The sequence below is a fragment of the Uranotaenia lowii genome, chromosome 3 (genome assembly GCF_029784155.1).
Source record: "Uranotaenia lowii strain MFRU-FL chromosome 3, ASM2978415v1, whole genome shotgun sequence".
In the NCBI taxonomy this organism is placed as follows: Eukaryota; Metazoa; Arthropoda; class Insecta; order Diptera; family Culicidae; genus Uranotaenia; species Uranotaenia lowii.
In genome coordinates, this window is record NC_073693.1 from 253,281,703 (window position 1) to 253,304,155 (window position 22,453).

A 22,453-nucleotide genomic window follows, 5' to 3' on the forward strand; every position below is an offset into this window, starting at 1 on the left:
TTTAAGCAGCATCTGAACGGTCTGAGCCAAAACAACTCAAAATCTTCAAAAATTTGACACGGTTTCGAAAGGGATTATATATTTTTTAAAGCAATTAATTGGAATTTCGGACCAAATTTAATTAAATCAAATGTGTGAAATGAGTTTATTTCCCATCACTTTTTTGTCCAAAATGGTGAGTGGCAGCCATCACTTTCTGATGTTCGAAAGTGACCGTTTGTTTTTCTCCTGTCAACCGACGAATTTTCCGATTGTGTTCTCGATCCTGGAGGGCGTCCTGACGGTCTGCTGATCAGCCGGTTCCATCGATCCCATAAGCGAAAACCTTTGCCGCATCCGGTGGAATTTCACCTAACAAACTGGAAGACGACCGGAGGAGTTTGCTACTCAGCTGGGACTTCCACCGATCTCAGTGATGAAATACTGCACCGCATCCAGTACAAACCAACCTAAAGGTGAACAAAATTTGTAAATACATAAAAACAGAACAAATTTTACAATCTCATACTCGTTGACGTCCCCTTAGCATATAGGAACTGCCACACCCGGCGGGAATAGACCTGGAGAGGAGTAACAAAATTATGAATCGCTGAAAATAAACAAAACTATTTAATTTATCAACCTTACCTGTCGCACTTTTCGCCGTAGTTGATGATCAGCAACCAGCACTAGATGCTATTCTATGAGCAGCCGATATTATTTCCCTGCGGCCAACAGATAAATTTTCCGATGAAAACATCAGACCGAGAGCGTCCGAAGCGATCTGATGTTCAGACGGACCTTTTACCGATTCCAGTGGCAAAAAGTTGCGCCGCAGCTGGAGAAAACCAATCTAAAAAGGAACTATGTAATTAGATAAATACAGACATACAACAAATTTTAAAATTTTACCAGTCGCAGTTCATCTAACTTTTGTTTTCAAAACGATCACTAACTTTTGTTTTCGAGATGCTCTGAGTTGTTTCCATTCATACCCAGTGAAATAGTGTGCGTCTTCGCTAAGTCAACGAATTTCGCTACCGCTGAAGAAAAACAACTTAAAATTTTGATGGATTTCAACTCAGTTGTTTTCATCTTCATACATGGTGCGACTCCTGAACCAAAACAAATCAGTCTCTGAATAATTTAAAATTACCGTGTACTGTAAGACACCAAGCGAAGAGGTACTCTTTTGTCCTGAAAGAAAGCCACGGTGTTTCTCCCCCAGTGCGAAACAGATATAATTTGCCCCGTTTAAAAGAATAGTTGCACGGGATTTCGGAACATGAAGGTGTGGAGGTCCTGAAGCGACATCTCGTGGCAGCTTGGGATAAAAAAACACAAGAAATTATACGGAATTTATACGATGCGTTCTTCGACCGTCTGCGGCGAGTGGCTAGACTCAAGGGCGAACAAGTCGAATTTTACCAATGAATTTTGAAAAAGTAATTTGTTTTCAAGAGAAATTGAATGAATTTGAAGTAAAAAATTGATGTTTTGATCATCAACTTTTGATATGTTTATTTCAATGTAGCACTTCAATTGCCGGACCCTGTATGGACTCAAGGTGCGTCCATAAAAAAAGTAATGATGCAAAATTGAAGAATTCAAGAATTCATTGAGGATCCCCGAGGAAATTATATTCTTTGGATACACCCGAACAAAGTTACAAGCCGCCAAACTTCCAATATTGTAATATTGACAATCATCGCAGCGGATTTGAAGGGTTAAAATTTAGTGAGTTGAATGTGGCAGGAGTGCGCATTAAGACCAGGAATGAAAAATGTTTAAGATTTTCGGATGACTGCTTTTCAGGGGGTCGTCCATACTAAACAAATACTGTTTTAAAGTCTGCTTCATTTAATATTGGAACAAATTCTTTTGCTCATTGTGGCGCTCCTAGTGGACGGATTTGGAAACTTTTTTCACCCACGTGTCGGGAAATTCATTACCTTTCACCATGTATTTGTGTCATAACACCAAACAATAGCATTTTGTAAACAACCGCCATGGAAACCGAACGGAGAGATCAAATTGTGCACAGTTTTCTTGAAAATCCATTGTTGTCGGCATCGAAGCTAGCTAAACAGCTTAAAATGCCCAGAAATACCGTATGGCGTGTTATCAAGCAGTACAAGGAAACATCGACGACGGCTCGGAAGCCACATTCGAAGCGTCGGAGTGGAACTGTCGACCGGAAACTGCGTGGAAAAGTCATCAAGGCCGTCAAGAGGAATCCCAATCTTTCATACCGCGATTTGGCCAATAAGTTCCAGGCCGCTCACAGTACGGTGCGACGAATTCGTCTCCGGGAAGGAATAAGGTCATTCCGAGCCAGCAAACAGCCAAATCGGACGCTGAAGCAGAACAATGTGGCCAGAATCCGTGCTCGAAAGCTGTACGACCAAGTGCTGACCAAGTTCGACGGATGTAAAGTCTGCTTCATTTAATATTGGAACACAAACAATTGCGTGTAGTTCAGTCATTTATTAACGAATTCATAATTTGTTTTTCATACAAATGTAGCATTTTCTGTACTCTTTCATAAAAAAAAATTAAAAAAATTATTCATTGCTGTTTCGAAAAATTCTCGTACTCATACTCGTAAGAAAACTGTGCACAATTTGATCTCTCCGTTCGGCTTCCATGGCGGTTGTTTACAAAATGCTATCGTTTGGTGTTATGACATAAATAGGTACATGGTGAAAGGTAATGAATTTTCCGACACGTGGGTGAAAAAAGTTTCCAAATCCGTCCACTAGGAGCGCCACAATGAGTAAAAGAATTTGTTCCAATATTAAATGAAGCAGACTTTAGCGATGATGACGATGTTATAAATAGGATTGAAATGAAAATTTGAACATGGGTGAACATGGGCCAGGAATTCTATTTCAGGTATCAAATTTCGACTTAAAAGCCGCATACGACACGATTGACCGTGACGAGCTATGGAAATTCATGAATGAAAAACGCTTTTCCGGGAAGCTGACGAGACTGATCAAAGCGACGAAGGACGGAACGCATTGCTGTGTGAGGATTTCAGATAAATTGTCGAGTTTATTCGAACCACGCAGTGACCATCGACAAGGCGATGGTCTCTAAATTCTGCGAGATGTTCAACGTGGCACTAGAAGGTGTTAATCGACGATCGGTGGGCTAAATGCGGGGCACGATTTTCAGCAGATCCAGTTAACTTATCTGCTTTTCCGACAACAAGATTATGATCGATGGTGACGAGCTGGACATCTCAGCTCATTGGTGACCGCAGACATCATCCGTGAGATCCGGCGGCGAATGATAAGCGTAGGTCGTACTTAATATGGACTCTTCAAGCAACTGTGGTTGAGAAGACCTAGCCCTTGCACGACATGTAACCTGTATATGACACTCATTAGATCGGTTGTTCTCTACGGGTACAAGACAAGGATATTGCTCGAGGAGGACCTGCGTAACCATATTGGAGGCGTGCAGGCGAACGGAGTGTGGAGGCGAAGGATGAAACACGAGCATTCATGTCTCTACGGTGAACCCAGTATCCAGAAGTTAGCTAAGGCTGGAAGGATACTCTGGGCAGGACAGTTTGCGTGAATACCGGATGACTGTCCTGAAAACAGGTATTCGCTACAAATCCGGTAGGCGAGCAGGGGTGCATCGAGCAAGTTGGTTGGACGAAGACCAAAAAAAATTTCTCAAATACTAAGAAATTCTGGATGGTAAGAGACAATGCCGGATAATCGATGTTGGTCGAATAAGATTCACTCTAAAATCGATCAACGTATTGTTTCTGAATTATTTGGGTAGTGGAAGGAAAGTATAGGGGAGGAGCGGGCTATATGCGCCTATTAAGCAGAACACTGATTTAATCAAATATCACATCGAATATGTGTACAAAAACTATATACACGTGTGCAGGCATCTGTTTTCTATACAATGGAGTAATTTTTATGTTAAAATTTTCTTCTGTTTCAAAGAAAACGATTTTATTGTAAGTGTTGTCTAAAATGCCGAACCTCAAACCGTGTGGGCTAAATGCGCCTATTCATGTTTTGAACAAAATTTCAGTTTTTTGGGCAATATTTCCGTATAATTTCATTGAAACTGTTAGAAAGTAATAATTTCCGTACGACAAAGCTGAAGTTTTATAAAAATCTATGTATATTCTAATTTTGTGGAATAAAACAAAAGATAGGGTTGCCATACTATGGAGGCAGTTCATCCATGAGAAAAACTTTATCAAATCTGTCTTTAGATCTTCAATTCATTCTTAAGATGTCATTCAGAGCTTAGATTTGAAGGTTCAGTGATAAAAATCATTTAATTATTCTATTTAACCTATTATTTTAGGATGGAGGCATTTTACAAACATGATGGGGGCATACAAAAACACTCTATTATTCCACTAAATAATCATTATTAAACGTCCACAAAAGCTGAAATATGTTTAATTTCTTAAGTTCATTTGAGTAAGAAACAAAAACCATCCTAGTTTTCGTTTTAAACTTGTTTACGTATAATTTTTAAAAGTTGAAATATTACATCAGAATGTATCAAAACCTTGTATGATTTTTTAAATTTTTTTGAGTTTATAAATTCATAAAATTCTTTCTTGCCTTATGTTCTAAGCGTATCACCCTCAAAATGCATTGGTCAGATAAGCTGTCTAGTCAGCCATTTCACCAAACAGCCGTAGGGTCATTTAACCCGATAGGCCCATTTAGGAAACCTTTCCCCTAATTTGGTGCTTATGTTTTCGCAGATATCGTCCAACGAAGGACGCAGCAGTTCTGGCAGTATGACGCCGTTTCAACAATCCTATGGGATTCAGAATAACGCGTGAAACGAAGCTCTGTAGTAGAGAATGATGACACTTAACACCGTATACAATGTCAAGCTATCAATTTGAGGATGTCCAGAGACCAAATGAAAACTATCATAAGGAGACGTTTAACTACAAACTGAAATAAGTGATAATTGTTGATTTATATTTGAACTCACATGAAAGACCACACGCTAGATCCCAATCAATAAATTTATTCGGGAATCGATACCAAAACCATTTTAAAATCCCTTATTGGATAAAAGTTTTTGAATCGGAATGGTTTGGCAATTCGGAAGACAAATCAAACAAACTGTATCAACAGTACTTAGAAATATATTAAAGTGTAACCTAAAAAATCATCCAATTGAGAAAATAACATAAAACGCTTCACTTCCCATTGCTTTTAGTTTTCCTCTATCTGATCTAACATAACTATTGATAAATAAGCTCTAAAAACTTCTGATGGAACGGATTTTCACATCGGCTGAACACACGTTAAGATAAATTCGGGACAATTTGTGATGATCCAATATATAGACTGTAAAACTTAACACATAAATTTAGCATTAACCTAACAAATAAAATGGGCTTTTAAGGTGTCGCCTATCCTTCAAGTATTTCCTAATATGGCGGTGCATTTGAGTAGGTTCCAATTTCTTCTCTGTATTGTTGCTGCTTCCCAGCTCAATAGGATATGCCTAAGATTATTTGTGACGAAGTTACATTTTTCCTTTTTTTCCTATTCAAACCGCAGCGCTAGGGCGCTCAGTTGTCCTTCCTTAGCTCTTCCAACTCTTCCTCTGAATTAACGGAATCCTGTTCATCGTCGGAACCATGCACTGAAGGAGCCGGAGTGGTGTGTCCTTAAACGGAAAAGTAAAAGTAAGATAACAAAGATTGGTTCAATATTTTTAACACTTTTCTTACGGGAAGAGCTTGGGCTTGGTGGGGCGCTAACAGGACGAGGATAGTTGAAGTCGGCAGCACGCTTCAGATAACTCTCAGACTCATCGACGTAATCCGGATAAACAGCTTGCAGTGCCTTGATTCGCGCTTGGCGGTAGTACTGAAAACATAGTAAAACAAGGCTTTAGGACATTTGTTCGAAAAGTTTAAAAAGGACTTACTATTCCCAGATTTCTCCAATCGAGCAGATCGCTCAAACGCTCGGTACGATTACGTTGGATAATTCTCTGACGTCGATTAAGCTTAGAGAAGTCAAACATGAATTTTGCTAGCTGCTGAACACTCTCTTCAACAGCTACGTGGCGACGATCGACGATGTAGATGCCGTACGATTTGGGATCGGCGATATGCTCTTGCATGAAACAACCAAAACCGGAGAGATTAGTCGTGATGCTGGGAATACCCATGACCGTACATTCGGCAGGTGTGTAGCCCCATGGTTCGTAGTACGACGGAAAAACGCCCAAATGACACCCACGCACGAACTCCTCGTAGTCCAAACCGAACAGAGGATTCGTTTGGTTAAGGAACTCTGGATGGAAAACGATCTTCACCCGATCGTACTTGGTGTTGAAGAGATGACAACGACGCACCGATTCCAGCACCGGATCATTCCAGTCATCTACCACGTTATGGGTTGTAACTGGTGGATTTCCATCACGCTGCAACGAGTACAGACAGCGTTTGATCTTGACAATATCTTCCTTCGTCAAAAGATCATCGCCTTCTGGTAAGCGTCCTTGCAAACAAGTGTCGTACATTCGCTTTCCAACTTGCTGCTGGATGCTGTTGATGGTATCACGTAGCTGCTTAGTAACGGCATGGCCACGCAAAGATTCAACATTGAAGTTGTTCGTTTTGGCTGGGAAAATCAAAAATGCCACCACCGTAACATCCGGAAGACTGCTCTTCAACATATGGTTGAGTCGAGCAAGTGCTTCGATGAAGACATCGGCACCCTTGTTCGAGAACTCGTATCGACCGGCAATGAACATGTAGAGGGTTTTATCCAGATCAAAGTTGAAGTGCCCATAGAAATGCCCACGGGTGAATTCGTGGATTTTATCCTTGGCCATGGCATGCAAATTCTGGAACTCGTGAATGGCAGAGAACTTCTTAACGTTCAACCCGTTCGGGGTAATGATGTCCGGTTTACGTTTAAGCAGATGCTCCGACTCGTACCCGGTGATCTCCGATACGGTTGTGAACACATGACTCAAGTGAGATGCAGCTCGTTCCAGACAGTACCGGTGGTAGATTTGACGTTTACCGGCTTCCTCATCGACCGGGAACTTGTCCAAGTTGTTGTAGAAGTCAGTAGCACCCGCACAAAGGTATCGACCCAGTAGTGTGGCATGGGTCGTGAATACGGTGGCGACATCTACGTGCCGGGTCCGGAGCGCTATCAGACCAACGCCGGCCTGCCACTCGTGGAAGTGAGCCACAATGCGCGGTGGTCCAAACTCGTTGTCGTGGGAGTACTGTTCGGCACATTTTTTGAACTGCAACAGATAGAATTTGATAAGTTATTATTTCAGCATCAACGATTATCAATATGTATCTCAATCTAAACTAAGTTAACGATTTCTGGATGATGTCGTATTTTTATCAAATGCAGTCAAAATTCAAATGCACATTGCTTTGAGTTGAGATTCGAGAGTCGAGGGGATTCAAGAGATACTTTTTTGGAGTGGTAAATGTGTAGGGAAATGTCCATTTTCCGGCAATTTATGCGTTCTCGGAAATCGGGAATTTTACGATTCCTGGTCGGAAAAATCTCGGGTAAGAAAATATACAACTGTGGCATACTCTATGGCACATTTAACTCGAACCATACAAGAGGGCATTTGCCCAAATGCGATGATCCTACGATGCCTGTATGCATCTCTGATTGCTCACACGATACTAACATATTTTAGGCAAACACTGATTGCTCACACGATACTTACATATTTTAGGCAAACACAATCAATTGTTGGGGCTGGTAAATGGTGGATAATGTGCAACACGAGACCCCATAGTGGTCACATCCAGGCTTCCGAAAAGTACTGGCGAACGACAGTATTCTTGCGAATGTCGCACATGCACCACGATGAAAGCTTCCCAAATATTTCTTCCCCGACAGTTTTAAAAGGAGCGGTCGTGTGATGTACAGCGATGGCTTGTTTTACCTCATGCGAGAGTTTGTTCGTGGGTATGAAAGTTGTTTAAGCTTCGTGACAGTTTTGGGAAAATCTTCGTGACAGTTTTCAATGCATTGAATTTCGCATGACAGTACTACTTACTCCGTCCGACTGTAGCCGAGATTCGCTCAGGCTGAGTTGATTTCGAACGAACGTATTTTCCTTTCGCTTGAAGCTACTGCGGGTGGTGATCACCCCAATCACCCTCCCCTCCCCTCCCCTTTTCACCTAACCTGCACCGGCACCACACATCGCGTTACGCCTCGGTCGTATGCTGCTGCTCGGTGTGAATATATGGCTCGTTCGATCTATTCGATCCGAGCAGCAGCGCATACGATCGGGCATGGGTACGGTATGGGCACTACAGTCACCCGTGACAGTCCTGCAAAAACTGTCACGCCCTGCAGCCGACAGTTAGGATGAAATTATTTTCGAAACAGGAGGATGGGGGGATGAAAACCGAACTGTCGGTTGGGTTCGCTACAGCTTAAAGCACAACACTTTCGGCAACGCATGCTTTGAGCAGATTGTTCAGATACAGCCTGGGTTCTCGCACGTGTGTGATGTAGCCGAAGCATTACGATTCGTTACCGACGGTATAGAAGCGAACCGAGTGGTAAGGAAAACCGAGACAGTTTGTTTGGCAAGAAAAAAGCTGTCATAGCAAAGCTGTACTTTTCGGAAGCCTGGTCACATCACCTCTTATTCACAACTCCTATCTCTACCTTCCCGGGGTACCGGCTGGGATGTGAGTAACCTAAGCGGAGATCGGGTACCCAACCCCGGTGGATGCTTTGGTCGCATGCAGACTGAGAAGGTGGCCGCACGCGTCTGTTCCCCAGGTCAGGGGCGGCGTGCAACAACAACCGAGCGCCTATTCTCCAGATCAGGGGCGGCTCAAACAGCGTCTGTCTCGCAGCGAGCAGCTGAATTTATGAAATGCGGCTCCCGCCAGCTAAGTCCAAGATGGCAGCCCCATCGCGGGATAGGGGCTTAAGGCTAACAATCTACTGCTCCCGATTGAAAGAATTGTTACGGAATCCGAAAGAAATGACCGACCTGGAACTTTGGCGACGACTTTTAGCATGAAAATACGGACACGAATTGGAACTTGGAATGTTTTAACCCTTGCCCAACAAGGCAAACTGGCACAACTTGCTAGAGAGGCTAGCCGCCTCAAGCTTGAAATTCTGGGACTAAGCGAAGTCCGTTGGCCTAACACTGGAGAACACAAGACACAGTCCGGGCAAGTACTGCTTTACTCTGGCATACGAAGGGAAAACGCTACTCGGGAACGAGGAGTTGGTTTCCTGTTAAGCCCGAAGGCCTACGCGGCTCTCATTAGATGGGAACCGATAAACGAAAGAATAATTGTAGCCAGATTTAGAACACGATTTAGAAACCTTACAATTGTCCAGTGTTATGCGCCAACTGACGTTGCCGACTTGCAGGAGAAAGAGCAGTTTTACAGTCAAATGAACAGCTTGGTAGAGAAAATTCCGAAGGGTGACATTCAAATCAATTTCGGCGACTTCAACGCAAAGATTGGCTCCGACAATCGGGACCTTGAGCGCATCATGGGGCGCCATGTTCTAGGACAGATGAGCGAAAACGGAGAGCTGTTTGTAGAATTTTGTGGCAACAACAACATGGTGATCGGTGGATCGCTCTTCTCCCATTGACCAGCACATAAGGTCGCTTGGGTATCCCGAGATGGCCGAACAGAAAATCAAATTGACCACATCTGCATTAGCCGAAAATGGAGAAGGAGCCTTCTTGATGTCCGCAACAAACGAAGCGCAGACATTGCATCTGACCATCACCTCGTCCTTGGTGAAATACGACTGAGAGTTGCGCGCGTCCAACGGCGCGAGGAGAAAGTCGGGTGTCGATACGACGCGTCGTCCGCCGGTTGGAGAATCCAGAGGTGAAAAGGGCATACGTTGAACAGCTAGAATCTCGAGCCTCGGAATTGCCGACAGACGGAACTGTCGAAGAACAGTGGTGTGGAATCAAGAATGCCTTTATAACGACGAGCCATGGTACTCTCGGTAAAGTTTGTGGAAGAAGAAATGAATGGATGTCGGATGGAACTTGGAGGATGGTCGATGATCGGAGAAAGACGAAAGCCGGAATTGAGCAGGCATGTACCGGGTCAGCCAAAGCAGCCGCCCGCTTGTGATATGTTGGGCTGGAAAAGGCAGTTAAACGAGCTTATAGACGAGACAAGAGAGCCTGGACAAACTCCCTAGCGGAAGAGGGAGAAAGAGCTGTCGCCAATGGAGATATCCGATTACTTTATGACATTTCTCGCCGCCTCAGTGGTGCAAGGACTAATGCAAGAATGCCGCTTAAAGACCGAGCAGGTCAGTTATTGACCGATCGAACAGATCAGCTCAAACGATGGAATGAGCACTTCGAACAACTTTTCCGAGTCACAAATAGCGATGGCCAACAGAACCCGCAGCTCGAAGCGCCAACAGTAAGCCGCATAAATGGCGTCAACTCGGAAGCACCCTCGCTGGCTGAAATAGAAGCGGCAATCGAAAACATTAAATCCAACAAAGCACCTGGAATCGATTGCAGTCCTGCTGAAATGCTGAAAGCCGACCCTGCCCTGTCAGCACAAATGTTGCACCGTCTTTTCGCTGACATCTGGGATACTGCAACATTCCCGGCCTACTGGATTGTTTATTGTTTATTGTTTATTGTTTATTGTTTATTGTTTTAAAAACCATCTGACATAGTTGTCTTAATGATAAACTAAAATTAAGGTTACATGAATATATTGCACGAATGATGATGTTTCTAATTATTATTTCTCAATTCATTACTTAAATAAGATTCAATCCGTCGTTGAAAGGTTGTTGTACTTACATTGAAGTCAAAAAGAGTATAAAATCGTAGAAAGCTTATTTTTGCGGAACGTAAAGGGTCGTTACTACCATACCGGGTGCTTCTTGATTCTAGTGAAAGCCAGTCACGATTTCGCAGAGATCTTTCAGGGGCATAGATGTTACATCGAGAAAGAAGCCATGAACAATCGATTTCATTTCGTAAAACCTTCGCCACGAACAGTGACTGGCCGATGGCATGACGATCCGAGAGTGTGTGAAGTCCCAGTAAAGCACAACGCTGTGCATACGGTGGCAGGTTTAGAGGGTTCTCCCAAGGCAACTCCCGAAGAGCATATCGTACGAATCTTCTTTGAATTGCTTCAAAACGCGCAATCCACACAGCTTCAAATGGCCACCACACTAGGCTTGCAGATTCTAATGTTGAACGAACCAAACAGCAGTATAGAGCTCGCAGGCAGACAGGATCAGTGAATTCTTTGCTCAAACGTAAGATAAATCCCAGCATCCGGTTAGCTTTCTCGATAGTTGCAGAGTAGTGGTGCTTGAAAGTCATATGACTGTCTAGAATAACACCAAGGTCTTTAATTTGGTCTACACGATGCAATTGTTCGCCCAGAATATTATAATCGTGCACGAAAGGTTGTTTCCTGCGTCCAAATGTTATGATACAACACTTAGCAACACTCAAAACTAGAAGGTTGGCTGCACACCAGTTCACTACTGTATCGAGGTATTGTTGTAATTTATGGCAATCAGTAAGGCTGTTTATAGTCAGAAATATTTTCAGATCATCCGCATACAGGAGTACTCCACATCCAACAAGAAGCATGTTAATATCGTTGCAGAACAGCGTAAACAGTAATGGGCCCAAATTACTGCCTTGTGGTACCCCTGAAGTTGGAATGAAGTCGATTGATTCAGCGGAGCCGATTCTGACAGCTAAACGACGGTTGGTTAGGTAGCTCCTAATCCATACACACAGTCTTTCGGAAAATCCTAAATGTTGTAGTTTCTTGAGCAAAATTGCGTGATTCACTGAATCAAACGCGGCAGTAATGTCAGTATATATGGCATCAATTTGCTTGCCGCCATCGATATTGGATAAACAGAATGATGTGAAAACTGCAAGGTTTGAGGTTACTGATCTTTTGGGAAAAAACCCATGCTGGTTTTCAGAAATCCAACTCCGGCACGAAGAAAACATTACATCGTTGACGATCCTCTCCAAAACCTTTGAGCAGGCAGCTAGCGATGTGACACCTCGGTAATTACGCACATCCTGTTTGTCACCTTTTTTAAAGATAGGGCTCATGAATGATCTCTTCCAGATGGCAGGAAATTTTTGTTGTTCGAAGGACAGGTTGAATATGTGAGTGAGTGGCTTTACCAGTACGGCGCTACACCTTTTTAAAATGCACGAAGGTATGCCATCTTTACCGGTTGAGGTAGAAAACTTCAAATTTTTGATAGCATCAATAACCATTTCTTCGGTAATAGCGAAGACGTCAAGGTCTAACACATCTCTGGGTAATAATGATACCGCTGCATTGATTTCGTCTGTACTTAACGATTGTATCGGGAAAACATTGGAAAAGTGGTTGGCAAAGAGGTTACATTTCTCGGCGGAAGATTTGGCTGTTCTGTCTTTTAAATGAAGCACCGCAGGTAGACCAGACTCCTTCCTTTTGGTGTTAACGAACTTCCAGAACGCTTTGGGATTACGGCGAAGGTTAGGTTGTGTGCGATCTAAATAGCGACGATAGCAAAGGCGATTGTAGATCCGATATCTTCTGGTAGCATCATTCAATTTTGTTTTTAAAAACGGGCAGCGGGAGCTACTAAACAGTCGTAGCCATTTCGATCGAATATGTTTTAGCTGTTTTAGGCGATTATTTGTCCAAGGAGGTCTGAGAGGAGGTCTTACCAGTGGTACAGAATTATCGAAGACTTCACTCATAATGGAGCAGAATGTACTCACAGCCATATCTACATCAGCACATCTTTGAAGATTCGTCCAGTCAATCTCGGATAACGCTCGGTTCAATACCTCATAATCAGCACGACGGAAGTCACGAGCGGATGCGTCGAAGTCCTCAATAAAAGCTACAGGATTCGGAAATGATATATCGAATTCAACCGGAGGATGATGCACGTCTATGGGGACAACAACTTCATTGGCCTCGATGATGGTGCTGATCAAGATGGACTCATCGGTGAAGACTAAATCCAGCGTTCGATTGTGAAGGTTCCGTACACCATTACGTTGATGCATTCCATTCAAAATAGTTCCATCCACTAAAGAGGCACTTGCCCTACTTATCACCGATGAAGGATCGATCAACAAGTTGTTGCCTTGACCAGGGATCCTCAATTATTGAGGTTGGTTAAAATCACCAAGGAAAATTACACCAGATGAAGGATGTTGCAATCTAGCTTCGGATAGAGCATTCACATGAAGATCTAGAATGGAGATATCCTGGCTTTTCTCGCAGGGTATCCTCGTAAAGGTCCTGAAGAAAGGAGACCTGACAGAGTGCGGTAACTGGCGAGGCATAACGTTGATTTATACAACCCTCAAAGTACTCTGCAAAGTGATCCTGAACAGGATCCAGGAGAAAATCGACGCTACACTCCGACGGCAACAAGCTGGATTCCGATCCGGACGGTCATGTGTGGACCACATCACAACGCTACGAATCATACTGCTAAAAATCAACGAACTCCAGGACTCTCTTCTGCTGGTGTTCGTTGATTTCGAAAAAGCATTCGACCGACTTAACCATGAAAACATCTGGGCGGCTCTAAGGCGACGAGGGGTCCCAGAGAAACTAGTCCATCTCATCGAAGCACAGTACGGGGCATTTTCGTGCAAGGTCTTGCACGACGGTGTCTTGTTCGAACCCATCCCGGTAACTGCTGGAGTGAGACAAGGATGATTTTTATCACCGCTACTATTTCTAATCGTAATGGATGAGATTCTGACTGGATCGATTGACTGTGCACCGAACCGAGGATTGCCGTGGAATCCTTCAACAATCGAGAAACTGAACGACCTTGACCTGGCTGACGATATTGTTTTGCTCACCCAAACACAACCGGACATGCAGAGCAAACTCGACGACCTCACCGAAAGTTCCAACGCAGCAGGTCCCAAAGTAAATGTCGGAAAGACCAAGTCGATGGAGATCAACACAGCAAATCCCTCCAGTTTCATGGTAACTGGGCAACAAGTTGAGAAACCCCCCCCCCCCCCCCCCCATGAGGGTCCAAAAAAGCAAGCAAGGTATTGTAATCTCCACTCAAAATTTTAAATTTATCAACAAATTTTGATAATAGAGCAAAGATTTTAAAGAGCAACAATCTTGACTAAATACTAACGCCAATACCTCAAAAACCCATCCCAAGTACAAAATTCTGCTAAAGTTTTTCATGATTTTCTCACTTGTTCATAGAATAAGGTTGTCAAAAATTATTCAGCACGTATCCGGGCTGTTCTATTTAAAAACCTTGCAGAATTCGGGTATTTGATTTAAAAATTGGTGACTTAAATACAAGCAAAACCGGGCTATTTCCGTTAGAACTTAGGAATTTCACATCAAAAATCAAGAAAGAATTTGAAAAAATCTTTCATGATTATTTTTTGAAACTTGCACCAAAAATTTGAGACGCATTAATTATAAAAATTTAAAACACAATTTGGTTTTTTAAGCTTAATTTGAGAATGAAAATGAGAACAAATCAGGGATTAATCTGAGCTTTTCGAATGAAATCCGGGCAACCGTGTCGGGTCGGATTTTTTTCCGAATTTCATATTAATTTTACGGGCCAACTCGGTTAAAACCGGCAATCTGGCAACTTATCATGAAAATTTAACCCATTTTAGAGGTTCTGATTCTATATTTCCATAACTAAAATTTTATTTCTACACTAGCAGACCCGGTAAACTTCGTCTTACCATGTTCAATTTGGCGTCCATTTTCTATTTTTCCTGGTTTTCTTTACATTTCCCTTCTTTCCCTTTACTCGAATCTTCCCGCTCAATTCAATCAAAATTAAACCAAAGAATTTAAACTCAACGGGTCTTTTAAAATCCAATTTTTGCAGCTTGTTCAATAAATAACTGCATGTTGATAATACATATGTGCGTTTCATTTGCTGAAATCGGGACAATTTTTGGAGTAATTGCCGAATATTTTGCCTAACGCAGTGCTTTCAGCTCCCAATTAGCTTTGGATGGTGTATTTTTTAGAGCTGAATAAATAAAAAAACATAAGAAAAATTTTTTTACTAACCATTTTCAAACAGCTTTTTATTCACCATCCTCATCCTTCGAAGCAGTTTGAATTAAAATCCATATTTTCACCAAAATCATTTCCAAAAAGATTCGCCTGGTACTTAAGTTATAGACTTTACACATTTCAACTTAAAGTGTTCCCAAACAGCACTTGTCATGGCATTAAATCTGGCGATTTTGCGTATTGCAAATTCCTTTTTTTTATTCAAGCAAGAAATGCAAATTAATTCCTTTAATTCCTTTGAACTTTGAACAAAGAAACGATTGGTTTTGAAAAGAGGGAAACATGTGTTTAGATATATTCACCCATTATTTTAAAGATCTTAATTGAAGCAGTTCTGATTTCAAAATTTCCTGAACATTATTGGTGGTGATCTGCGATTTCTTTTAGGATTTTGTTATATTTTGAAGATTTAATAACATTCAATTGAGAAGCAGGTTTTTTTAGATTTAATAGATCGAAAAGAAATAATCTGTTCAGGCATCGATGGTTTCATGAGTTCATTTTGATTCCTGGAAATTATCATATAAACCAAACCCTAATAAAAATTATGTGTCTTTTTTACTGTAAATCTTAATTTTCAAAAATGAAACACCGGTTAAATCCTAAAGAATATCACCACAGTTCAATTTTCATATTCTCTGAAAAAAAGGTATTTTTTCAAAAAAAAAAGTTAGTTATGTTGACAAAAAGAAATACCGAAGTATACATTTGTCCCATTTATTGGGGCAAGTGAAAACACATAGGTCTTTTTCAGATGCGTCAGTGAAAAGACTTTTAAATTAATTTAATACTTGTTCTTGTTCGTCTGTTTTATCAACTTTCATTGCTGCTATATCCTAAGTTTTTCTCCGGAATAGATTAATGCTTAGTACTTCAATTTCACTGAATGCTGTTCAACCAAAAGACCTTGATTTACAAAGACCTTTATAATAATTTTGAATATCCGCTTCAGATTCAACACTCGGGATATCCTTTTTGGCCATTCTGGAGATAAAATTCTTAAATTGTAGGTGTTTCATAGCTAAGTGGCGCGTTTTCACTTATTCCACCTGAGAAATTACAGGAATTAATATTATTCTTAACACTTTCAGGTCATATAAAAAGTTCATCATAAAAATCTGCTGCCCCTGGAATATCCATCACAAAAAAAACTTTTCAACAAAAAAGTGAATCAAAAGTCTCTTCTATATAGCCAAAATATGTAAAACAAAAACACACTTTTCATGTTAAGTTTGTACTTGAATTGTGTGTAAACAAACATTTAAAGAGTAAACAGTTTTTTGGTGAATGATTTTAAAAAAAGAGTTAAGTTTATTTAATCAAAATTTTTTTTTTTTGCCCAACAATGATTTAGATGAAGAAATAATGTATACATTTTTTTGTAAAAGTTGATACTTTGCCCTTGCTCTAGTCTACTTTCTTATTTGAAAATTCTTCCAGAAAATGCATATCCTCACTTTTTGTCATTTAAAAGTAGATTATTTTATTGATAACTTCTATTTACGTTTGCAAAAAAATCAAATAGTTCATTCGGCCTTTTAAAACTTCAATCATATCAAATCTATTTCAAAGAACAGACTCTTGTTGAGAGGACGAATGACCAAGTTGGTTAAAATCCTTTATAAATACACAAAATAGAATTGAATAGATTCTTGTTCAGTTAATGTGTCTAGCGTTCTAGGCGTATTGGATTATACGAAATTGAATGTAAAGCTTCCTAATTTCTTATTTTCAAACGTCCGCAAAGTGTCTTAACATTATTTCATATTTATCTTTACCAAATTCATATTTTTGGACAACAATTTACTACTTAAATTAACATGAATTAAAAATGGTTTTAATATTTGAAATCGTTTACATATATGGTTTTGATTCGATCGATAAAATATCAATCCGTGTCACATCTAGGCGTTATATATAACCATATGCTGTGTACAAATAAGCAAGAAAAAAAACACTTCTAGGTTGCATATCGCCCCCACGTGCATAAGAAATATATGTACTTGGTTGAGAAATAGGCGACTAATTTTTAAATTTTTCCAGCGATCAATGAACAGTATGCTTTGGTTACTATTATCTTGCAACGACGTTTGCTAGCGACGCCTCGCCCATCTCTAAAAATGGATGCCTGACATTTCAATTTCAGATTTTGGCAAAACAATTATTATATGTTTTATTCGATCAGCAAAATGTTAACCTGAGTCACATCTAGGCGTCATTCATAACCATGTGCTGTACAAATGAGCTAGGAATCAAGTAGAAAAAAAAATCACATCAAGGCTTCATATCGCCACACCTTGCATTGAAAATATGCTTGGTTGAGAAATACGCGCCAAAATATTCTCACTGATCAGTATGCTATGCCATGGTTACTATCTTCTAACGACGTCAGGTCGCGACGCCTCGACCTTGGAGACGAAAAACAAACCGCCCAAAGGAAAAAAAAATCTCGAAAAAATGGAAGCCATGACTTCCATTTCATTGAAAAAACTACAAATTTAATAATTACGGACAATTGATGCGACTTTGTGTTGTTTTTATTTGATATAAACCGATTCGCATGGCTACAGAATATTCTAAAAATAATTTCATTCGAATCGTTTGGGTCATTTCGGAGGAGTAGTACTACAAACACCGTTACAAGAGAATTTTATATAATAGATATTCTCTTATCTCTGATTCTGTATCAAGTTTAGGATTCTTGATTTTCAGTTCGAATAATCATTTAATAAATCGGAATGAAAAGCTGCTTTGAAATCCTGGTTCAAATTCGATTTTGCATTTTATATCAAATTTTTATCATGTTTTTCGAAAATAATATGCAATTTCAATATATTGATAGTTTTCCGAATATGAAGAAAAGAAGGATTTGGTTTTATAATTTAGTTCTTAAACTTCAATCTAACACAAAATTTAAACGATTAATGCTTCTAAGTGACGATCCAAAATTGAAAACTCATATTCAGATCTATCATTTGAAATTTATATTTCAATTCAGATTCACAAAGGAGATTAAAAATAAATAATTGAAAATTTAATATAGATAAAATCAGTACTACAGATTTTTTTCATGCAAAAGAGTTTTAAGAAATTGATAAAAGTGATATCAGTCGGTGACCGGATGTTTCCAACAGAAGTAGCCAGCGGAAATAATGCTCGCATTAAGTTAGATTTTCTAGAGACAAGTGCAAATTATGCCTGCACGAGGGGCAAATGAAATGTGCGAAAATAAACATTCAGATGTACGGGAAAAGCTGAGTGATAATTAAAATATAATAGTTTCGATTTTTAACGTTGTCTGTAAAGAATGACTTAAGTGGTATATTGTTCAGAGGTGCGTTGTGTAATCTGCGTTAATCGAAGAAGAAAATGGTGAAAGAGCGATAGGAGTCTTTGGAAATAATTAGAAGTTTCGCAGTTTTGGTCGCATGGCGTCAAAAGTTGTCAGGAAGAAACCAACTCATAATCCATTCTATTCGTTAGAACTGCTAAAATTATGAAACTTTATAAATTTACGATTCATTAAATGGAAAATCATCCAGAATTACATGAAACGGGAAATTTGAAATTTAACGATAGTTTGGCGATGTCAGGAGAAAATATTATATTGTGGTTAGTTGTTGGTTCTCTGTACGGGCTACGTCATGTTGCGGCTTGCTAAGTTTTCTATGAACTTTCTTTAGAATAAATACGAGAAAGTTAGGTTTCTTTTGCATGGAAGATAAAATGACCTTCATTGTCTAGTCGAAGGAAGTAAAATGGATATACGATTTTGATATGGTGAAGGAATTTGAGGTAAGATTTAAAGGTGGCAACGTTGGGCCGAATTAGCATGATATATTCAGGGAGTGTCTGCTGGCGGATGAAGGTCTCGGTAAATGACGATTTACCATACCATACCATACCAAATGCTACAAAAATGGTAAGACTGTATCATGATTTATTAGCTAAGTATCCTTTTCATATGGTGAAGAGGTAAGATGTTGAAAGTGTTACTATTTTTTACATTCATATTTTTAAATAGCTTAACTCTATTATGGGGTTCAGCGGGGGGTTGGAAAGGGCATCAAACGATCAGAAGACTGATGTACAATGGATTGTGGGTTCAAGCCAGCCGGAGTATCTCTGCAAATTTAGAATCATGAGTAGGTTTCTTAAGAACCTTTTCAGAATTCTTTATTTGTTTCGAACAGTTGGAAGGGAGTGAGATAAGTCAAACCTGTTCCAAACCAGTGGTAACGGACCCCTTGGTTGTGCTGCATATATGATGAGTTAAGCCTGAACAATATTTGAATGTGCGATTGAGACTTCCCGTACCGCCTCGGGTCGAAAGACCTATCAGCCACTGGTGGGTTTTTCATACATTCATACATACATACACTAGCTGACCCGTTGTGCTTTGCTACACCTTCCGGAAATAAATGTAATTTGTAAAAATTTATTAAAATTTAGATTTTAGAGAGCATTTTTTTAAATCAAACCGCATCATACTTCAGAACCTACAACTTTGAAATGAGAGCTACAGCTGCAGTTCTGAATAGCAATTCAAAGATCGTATATATTATTTACTGAAACTTGATCTCTAAACTCGTTTTTCAAGATCTGAAATTTGTACTCTGTACCCAAAAATAAACCTTTTTAAATATGGTCCCTTTCTCCCATCTTTTTCAATTTTGTCCCCCACTGCTTGAAGAAGGTAGGCAAATTTAACCGGCTCGATACCCAAACAGCACTTATCATGGAAATGAAAAATATATTAAATTAGTTATGTATTAAATACAGTGCAAATTTCTTTTTTTTTAGATAAATTTACTACGGTAAACATATAAATATTTAAAAAATATCAGTTGCATCACTAAATAAGTTCTCAGCGTTTTTTTTTTTATTTTCTCTTTGAAAGTCAAATATTCAAAAATGTAGGCAAAAACAAATTTCTAAGTTTACATTTGTCCCGTATATTGGGGAAAGTGTCAGTGCAAAGCTTATTTACAGATGCGTCAGAGTAATGGCTTTAAAATGGATTTAATACGAATTCCTGTTTTTTGTTCTATCAAGTTTCTCCAATTTATGTTTGTTACTCCACTTTTAACGAATGCTGTTCAAAGGGAATGACCTTCATTAACAAAGACATTTAAGAATTTTCTCATTTTCATTTCTAAATTCGTTTCAGTTGTGTATTTGGGCCGAAGTAATAATTTCTAGAAGAAAACATAATTTTTAATTGTTTTTTTAACAGAAAAAGTTGAACGTTTGAACATGTTCTAATGTTTCTTGAATGATAGGTTGAATGCTACTTACATTATCACGAACTAAGTATGGAAGTATTTTTGCAAATCTTTCAATTGGTTTTGATTCAATTGATAAAATACCAATCCGTGTCACATCTAGGCGTCATTTTTTACCACGTGCTGTGTACAAATCAAATAAGCAAGAAAAAAACACATCTAGGTTGCATATCGCCCCACGTGTTTGAGAAACAGGCGCCTTATTCTTAAATTTTCCAGCAATCAATGAACAGTGTGCTTTGGTTACTATCCTCTTGCGACGACGTTTGCTCGCCCATGGAGACGAAAAACAAACCCCAGGTTGAGAAATACGCGCCAAAATATTCCTACTGATCAATATGCTATGCCTGGGTTACTTTCCTTGAACGACGTTGGCTGGCGACGCCTCGACCATAGAGACGAAAAACAAACCGCCCAAAGGAAAAAAAAATCTCAAGAAAATGGATGTCATGACTTTAATTTGTTTCTAAAAACTACAAATTTTGTATGGAAGCCTCACCTTCCTTAAGTCGGATGGAGTTTTGACTATTACAGAAACCATCCCCGGCCTCAAAAACCCTCAGATGCAAGTTTTGACGATGATCGGTTCAGTAGTTTCCGAGTCTATAGGGAACAGACAGACAGACAAACATTCATTTTTATATATATAGACTAGCAGACCCGGTAAACTTCGTCTTACCATGTTTAACTTGGCGTCTCGCTTTCGTGAACATGTCCTAGTTTTTTTTACATCTTCTTTTTTCCGTTTACTCGAATTGCCACGCTTAATTCTATCGTAATCAACCCTAAAAATTTTAACACAATTCTTCGGGTATTTACATAGATTATTAAAACATTACCTTCAATCAATCTTACATGCATTTTACAGGAAAACTTTTCTTTGAGTCGGATGCTTTGAATATTGCCGAATGGTGTCAGGTATCAGCTTCCCGTTGAAAATTTGAGTTTTTCAGCACTCTACGTGACCATCAAACTTGGCAAGCCTCATGCAGCATGCTTAAAAAATCCACTCTTTGTAGCTTGTTCCATATATAACTTTATGTTGATAATAACTATGTTTCATTTATTGAATACCATTTAGTTGATTTACTCCACTTTGCTCGAGTTCACATTAAGGTTGAAATCGGAATCAAAAGTTTCTCATTAATTGGAATTTATTGCATATGAAACTTTATGGAAAAAGTATTTTGAATATCGGGACCATAGGAGTATTTGCCCAATATTATGCCTAACGCAGTACTTTCAGCTCCCGAGTTTCTTCGGAGAGAAGATTTTTCACTAACCATTTTTGTTCATTATTTTCACCCTTTTTAATTAAATAATATCCATATTTTCATCAAAACCATGTCAAAAAAAAGTTTACCGTTTTATTATTTATTTCAGAAAAAAATGCTTATTAAATTCCTTTGAACATTTACCCAATTAATAAAAAAAAACGATCGGGTTTGAGAGGAGGAAAAAGTATGTTAAGATTTTTTTTATATTCAACCGAATTACAGCAATTTTATTTGCATTTTTATCCTAATGGACATATTTGCCAATTTAAACCATTGTTTTTTAAGATTCTAACCGAAACATTGAGGTTTTTGAAAATTAAATAGATCGATAATAACTAATCTGTTAAGGCTACAATGATTCCATGAGTTCATTTGTTTTTTTCATGCAATGTGGTGGATAGAGAGGTGATGAGAAAGAAACGTTGCAAAAGTAGAAGTAAAAGTGTACCTCATTGGTTTTTACGTACATAAACCTCGAAACCTTTAAAAACATATAAGTGTCTTTCGGCTATCATCACAGTTCAACTTTCATATTCTTTCAAAAAGAAATATCTAAGTAAAGGTACCCATTTACTGATGCAAGTGAAAACACATTGCTCTTTTTCAGATGCGTCAGTGTAAAGACTTTAAAATCAATTGAATACTTTTTCCTGTTTTTCTTTTTTATCAACTTTCATTGATATATCTGCAGTTTTTCCCCAGAATAAAATAATGCTTGGTACTTCAATTTCACTGCACACTGTTTAACCATAAGACCTTCATTTATAAAGACATTTAAAAATTTTGAA

General features: G+C 39.3%; 1 protein-coding gene and 1 long non-coding RNA gene across 2 annotated transcripts in view; both read right to left on the reverse strand.

The window, feature by feature from the left end:
• On the reverse strand, nucleotides 1-1,019 carry LOC129758594 (uncharacterized). Its single transcript, XR_008740021.1, has 4 exons — nucleotides 892-1,019; nucleotides 628-832; nucleotides 509-560; nucleotides 1-449 (listed from the first exon to the last, which is right to left on the reverse strand). It is a non-coding gene; the product is annotated as an uncharacterized LOC129758594 (long non-coding RNA).
• Nucleotides 1,020-5,132: 4,113 nt separating this feature from the next.
• LOC129755603 (glycogen [starch] synthase) overlaps nucleotides 5,133-22,453 on the reverse strand; it is a 33,324-nt gene continuing 16,003 nt past the window's right edge. The window contains exons 4-6 of the mRNA XM_055752175.1: nucleotides 5,926-7,266; nucleotides 5,726-5,864; nucleotides 5,133-5,661 (exon numbers count right to left, since the gene is read on the reverse strand). Of these exons, the coding sequence (XP_055608150.1) occupies nucleotides 5,564-5,661; nucleotides 5,726-5,864; nucleotides 5,926-7,266 (1,578 nt within the window). The 3' untranslated portion in view covers nucleotides 5,133-5,563. The remainder of the gene's footprint in view (nucleotides 5,662-5,725; nucleotides 5,865-5,925; nucleotides 7,267-22,453) is intronic.